At 56.3% G+C, this 6,077-nt stretch overlaps 1 protein-coding gene across 2 annotated transcripts in view; it reads right to left on the reverse strand.

Annotated features, from left to right (window-relative positions):
- LOC309567309 (uncharacterized protein) overlaps window positions 1-4,203 on the reverse strand; it is a 154,980-nt gene extending 150,777 nt beyond the window's left edge. For both annotated transcript variants that reach the window (XR_014225933.1, XM_082272721.1), the window contains exon 1: window positions 4,129-4,203. Coding sequence is in view for 1 of the 2 variants with exons in the window: in XM_082272721.1 (XP_082128847.1) it covers window positions 4,129-4,165 (37 nt within the window). In the remaining variant the exon portion in view is untranslated. The remainder of the gene's footprint in view (window positions 1-4,128) is intronic.
- Between the last annotated feature and the right edge of the window lie 1,874 nt (window positions 4,204-6,077).

Raw genomic sequence — 6,077 nt, forward strand, 5'->3', positions numbered from 1 at the left:
TTATAGCTGGTTGCTAAGGAGCGGGCCGCGAAGCCGGGTGCCGCGTCCTTAACAATGGATGGGTCATCAGTTACACATAAAAAAAAATGTAAAAAAAAAAAAAGCATCACACAACAATTGCGTTTCTGGTGCGATTCCATTGAAGTCTAATACATGCAAAACGTGGGAAAAAAAGTTCCCGACCCTTTCCAAAAACACACCGGCTGCAAAACACATAGCTGTGAACTTGTACCATAGGAAACCATGTTAAATAGACTGTAGTGTGGAAAGGGTCAGGAACTTTTTAAATGCAAAACGCTGCTTTTTTGGTTTAATAGACTTCAATGGAGAAGCTGCAGAAAAAGCATTAAAATACATAAAAATAAATAAATGCAGTTGCATTCACTTGAATGGGTTGTGTTTAGCAGCAGTAAAGCCCGCAAATGCAACAGGAGCAATCATATTTGCCACAAAGCAAACCATCATGGCCATGCATACAACCCCATCTGGCTGGCTTTGCAGATTATGAGAGATGGTACAATTGCAGCTCAACCACCAGTTTTTACTGCCCCTGACCACAAGTGTAAATGAGTGTGATATGGTTTACATAATGAACATTTCCTTTATTCCAAATGTGTTTTAGGGCTAGTTCACACTAGATGCGGTGCGAATTTACAGCGTATTCACTGCAAATCCACATTGCATCAAAATCGCAACCTGTTCATGCGAACTGATTGTGGAGAGCATGTTAAGCTAACGAGACCCGCAATCAGTTTGCAAAACGCAGCGTGATTTGCAGAATTGGATCGCATGGGTGGGAACAGGGCATGGGAGGGCAGAGGTTGTGCTCAGATGGCCGTGTCGGGAGGGCCACGTTGGGAGGGCAGGGGGCCGTGTCGGGAGGGCCGTGTCGGGAGGGCAGAGGGCCGTGCTCGGATGCCGTGTCGGGAGGGCAGAGGGCCGTGCTCGGATGGCCGTGTCGGGACGGCAGGGGGCCGTGCTCGGATGGCCGTGTCGGGAGGGCAGGGGGCCGTGCTCGGATGGCCGTGTCGGGAGGGCAGGGGGCCGTGCTCGGATGGCTGTGTCGGGAGGGCAGGGGGGCCGTGTCGGGAGGGCAGGGGCCTTGTCGGGAGGGCCGTGTCGGGAGGGCAGAGGGCCGTGCTCGGATGCCCGGTGCGGGAGGGCAGAGGGCCGTGTCGGGAGGGCCGTGTCGGGAGGGCAGAGGGCCGTGCTCGGATGCCGTGTCGGGAGGGCAGAGGGCCGTGCTCGGATGGCCGTGTCGGGACGGCAGGGGGCCGTGTCGGATGGCCGTGTCGGGAGGGCAGGGGGCCGTGCTCGGATGGCTGTGTCGGGAGGGCAGAGGGCCGTGTCGGGAGGGAAGAGGGCCGTGTCGGGAGGGAAGAGGGCCGTGTCGGGAGGGCAGAGGGCCGTGTCGGGAGGGCCGTGTTGGGAGGGCAGAGGGCCGTGTCGGGAGGGCAGAGGGATGTGTCGGGAGGGCCGTGTCGGGGAGGGCAGAGGGCCGTGTCGGGGAGGGCAGAGGGCCGTGTCGGGGAGGGCAGAGGGCCGTGTCGGGGAGGGCAGAGGGATGTGGTCGGGAGGGCCGTGTCGGGAGGGAAGAGGGCCGTGTCGGGAGGGCCGTGTCGGGAGGGAAGAGGGCCGTGTCGGGAGGGAAGAGGGCCGTGTCGGGAGGGAAGAGGGCCGTGTCGGGAGGGCAGAGGGCCATGTCGGGAGGGCAGAGGGCCGTGTCGGGAGGGCCATGTCGGGAGGGCAGAGGGCCGTGTCGGGAGGGAAGAGGGCCGTGTCGGGAGGGATGAGGGCCGTGTCGGGAGGGCAGAGGGCCGTGTCGGGAGGGCCGTGTTGGGAGGGCAGAGGGCCGTGTCGGGAGGGCAGAGGGATGTGTCGGGAGGGCCGTGTCGGGGAGGGCAGAGGGCCGTGTCGGGGAGGGCAGAGGGATGTGGTCGGGAGGGCCGTGTCGGGAGGGAAGAGGGCCGTGTCGGGAGGGCCGTGTCGGGAGGGAAGAGGGCCGTGTCGGGAGGGAAGAGGGCCGTGTCGGGAGGGAAGAGGGCCGTGTCGGGAGGGAAGAGGGCCGTGTCGGGAGGGAAGAGGGCCGTGTCGGGAGGGCAGAGGGCCATGTCGGGAGGGCAGAGGGCCATGTCGGGAGGGCAGAGGGCCGTGTCGGGAGGGCCATGTCGGGAGGGCAGAGGGCCGTGTCGGGAGGGCCATGTCGGGAGGGCAGAGGGCCGTGTCGGGAGGGAAGAGGGCTGTGTCGGGAGGGCCGTGTCGGGAGGGCAGAGGGATGTGTCGGGAGGGCCGTGTCGGGAGGGCAGAGGGCCGTGTCGGGGAGGGCAGAGGGCCGTGTCGGGGAGGGCAGAGGGCCGTGTCGGGAGGGCAGAGGGATGTGGTCGGGAGGGCCGTGTCGGGGAGGGCAGAGGGCCGTGTCGGGAGGGCAGAGGGCCGTGTCGGGAGGGCAGAGGGCCGTGTCGGGAGGGCAGAGGGCCGTGTCGGGAGGGCAGAGGGTCGTGTCGGGAGGGCAGAGGGTAGATCGTGATCAACGAGTTGTCGAGCCCTGGATTAGAGTGTGCCCAGGCACATCCGGCACACTCTGCCTATGGCCACGATTGCTGTGTGACAATCACGGCAGAATCACATCACATTCAGGGTACCATTATAGGATAATGTCACCCAAACCTGCATTGTGCAGGGATTGCAATGCCATTCAGCCACAAATCTGCCCACTATTCCAAATTGCAAATGCAACCTGAGGCAGCGCATTCCCATGTGGTGTGGGCTGACACTATGGTCTGGTGGCCCACCTCTCCCCCGGGCCCCCTCTGTCACGTGTCACAACACCCCCTCCGTCACATGTCACCCTGCCCCCTGTGCCCCCTCCGTCATGTCACCCTGTCCCCTGTGCCCCCTCCGTCATGTCACCCTGTCCCCTGTGCCCCCTCCGTCATATCACCCTGTCCCCTCTGTCATATGTCACCCCTCCCCCCTGGATCCCCTCTGACATATGTCACCCCTCCCCCCTGGATCACCTCTGTCATATGTCACCCCTCCCCCTGGATCACCTCTGTCGTATGTCACCCCTCCCCCCTGGATCACCTCTGTCGTATGTCACCCCTCCCCCCTGGATCACCTCTGTCGTATGTCACCCCTCCCCCCTGGATCCCCTCTGTCGTATGTCACCCCTCCCCCTGGATCCCCTCTGTCATATGTCACCCCTCCCCCTGGATCCCCTCTGTCATATGTCACCCCTCCCCCTGGATCCCCTCTGTCATATGTTACCCCCCCCTGGATCCCCTCTGTCATATGTCACCCCTCCCCCTGGATCCCCTCTGTCATATGTTACCCCCCCCTGGATCCCCTCTGTCATATGTCACCCACCCCCCCTGGGCCCCCTCTGTCATATGTCACCCCCCCCCTGGATCCCCTCTGTCATATGTCACCCCTCCCCCTGGATCCCCTCTGTCATATGTCACCCCTCCCCCTGGATCCCCTCTGTCATATGTTACCCCCCCCTGGATCCCCTCTGTCATATGTCACCCACCCCCCCTGGGCCCCCTCTGTCATATGTCACCCCCCCCCCCTGGATCCCCTCTGTCATATGTCACCCCCCCCTGGATCCCCTCTGTCATATGTCACCCCTCCCCCCTGGATCACCTCTGTCATATGTCACCCCTCCCCCTGGATCCCCTCTGTCATATGTCACCCACCCCCCCTGGGCCCCCTCTGTCATATGTCACCCCTCCCCCTGGATCCCCTCTGTCATATGTCACCCCTCCCCCTGGATCCCCTCTGTCATATGTCACCCCTCCCCCCTGGGCCCCCTCTGTCATATGTCACCCTCCCCCTGGATCCCCTCTGTCATATGTCACCCCTCCCCCCTGGATCCCCTCTGTCATATGTCACCCCTCCCCCTGGATCCCCTCTGTCATATGTCACCCCTCCCCCTGGATCCCCTCTGTCATATGTCACCCCTCCCCCTCCTCTGTCACCCCTCCCCCTGGATCCCCTCTGTCATATGTCACCCCTCCCCCTCCTCTGTCACCCCTCTGTCATATGTCACCCCTCCCCCTCCTCTGTCACCCCGCCCCCTGAGCCCCCTCTGTCATGTGACCCCGCCCCCTCGTCCCCCCATACACCGACCTTTCAGTGTGGCCAGCAGCGGCTCTCTTCCTGCCATCCTCTTCCCGCAGAACCGATCACTCCTCCGCCAGAGAGATAACAGCTGAGCGCCCCCTCCTCGTCCTGTACAATGGACTGATCCGAGGGGAGCTGTGATAAGAGTGGAGGTGCCCGAGGTGTGGTCAGTGCTGCACCTATACGGACCGCTCCATTAGCCCTACCCCCGGAGGGGGGTGGAGGGGAATGACTGCATTCCAGGACAGGTGTGAGGCTGGGTGTAATGCTGTGATTGTATATAATAAGGAGCTGTCATCTTCATCCTGGACTCACCTGTGCTGAGGATGACAGCTCTCACCTCTACATACTCAGGAGCACACAGAAAGCACATGTTCCAGAACATATGAAAAACACGTGTCACACTTTATGGGCACATTCACATATGTGTGCTTTTCTGCCTTTACCCACGATACACACAAAGTACTGCCCTACATGAAACCCCAAAACACAGGCACCTCCCGCATGTTTCTAGCACGCGTTTTGCTGCGTTTGCTGGTTGCATTTGGGGTCCCGTTATCGCCTCTGCACACCTTCCCAGAACACGCAGCTGTGACTGCAGCCTAATTATTACCACCTGACCTCCGGAAGGTTTACCCCACTTTATGACCAGGCCAATTTTTGTGATACAGCACTGCGTTATTTTACCTGACAATTGCGCGGTCGTGCGACACTGTACCCAAATACCATGTATGTCCTTTTCCCCCACAAATACAGCTTTGCTTTGATGGTATTTGATCGCCTAAAAAATGTAAAAGATCACATTTCTTCATAAAGAGTGGAAAAGAATCCGCGCTTAGGATAATATCGAAGGGAGGGGGTAGAAAAAAGCGATTGGCTGCAGCCCACTTCAGAATATAACCCACTAGAGATTATATTAGATATATAGAGGAAAAAGGAGAAGTGCTTGGCGCTGCCAATATATGCGTTTAGAAGTGTGGAAGGTAGAAGCTAGTATAGACAACACAGATGTCACAAATATTATAACTATTATGCACGTTTGAAAAAATGAATATTAAATAAATAAGTGAGGTTTTAAATGAGATAAAAACAGGAATAAAGTGTAAGAGCATAAAACCTAGAGCCCAATATTTAAATGTATAAAAGTAAATAGGTATGCAAAAAAAGAAGGTGACATATACATCCACAATATACTCTAATAAAGGATATATATATATATATAGTGCCCTTCAAGTGAGGGTGAAGTGGTGGTGTATAAGTGATAATAAAAAGGTAGAGTAGAAAAAATTAATATATATAAATAATTTTACAGTGACTTGAGTGACCATAAAGTGACATGTGCAAAAAAGGAAAAGAGACCTCAATCCCAAGCCTGGGAAGAGAGAGTGCCCAATGTGGTTACCCAAAAATGACAATGGGGTGGGCCACAGATGGAGGAAAATAAATCCAAAAAATAAATAATAAAAAATGCTGAAAAAAATATATATAAAATGGTGGCTAAGTGATTGATACACAGAATATCTCAAAATCAATAGTGTGCTAGTGAAAAAATGCGCAAAGAAAGTGGTCAAAAATGCATAAGAAAAAACATCCACTGAGTCCTTAAGAAGCGCATAGAGGTATATCAGTCCAAAATAGTGGTGAGGTGCCAAAATCACAGGTGCGACCGGTTGGATGATTCTTAGAGTGAAGACTAAGGTGCTCCCCTATTCAGTGGGTCCGGTGCTCCCCTTTCTAGTAAATACCGAGCTTACCAGAAAGTACTACCCCTACAGGGGTAGAGCGCAGGTCGATAATTGTAGGGATCGCTCCCAAAGCAGAGGGGTCCGGTCACCTGGTCCACTTCTAATATTCCAATTGCCCGAGTCACAACTAATTGGCGTGTTAGTAGGGGTGTTCCAACATTAATGCTCCAACCAAGCCATTCCAGGACATGTATATAAATAAAGAAAGAT

This window comes from Pelophylax lessonae, assembly GCF_965119305.1.
Source record: "Pelophylax lessonae genome assembly, chromosome: 11".
Classification (NCBI taxonomy): Eukaryota; Metazoa; Chordata; class Amphibia; order Anura; family Ranidae; genus Pelophylax; species Pelophylax lessonae.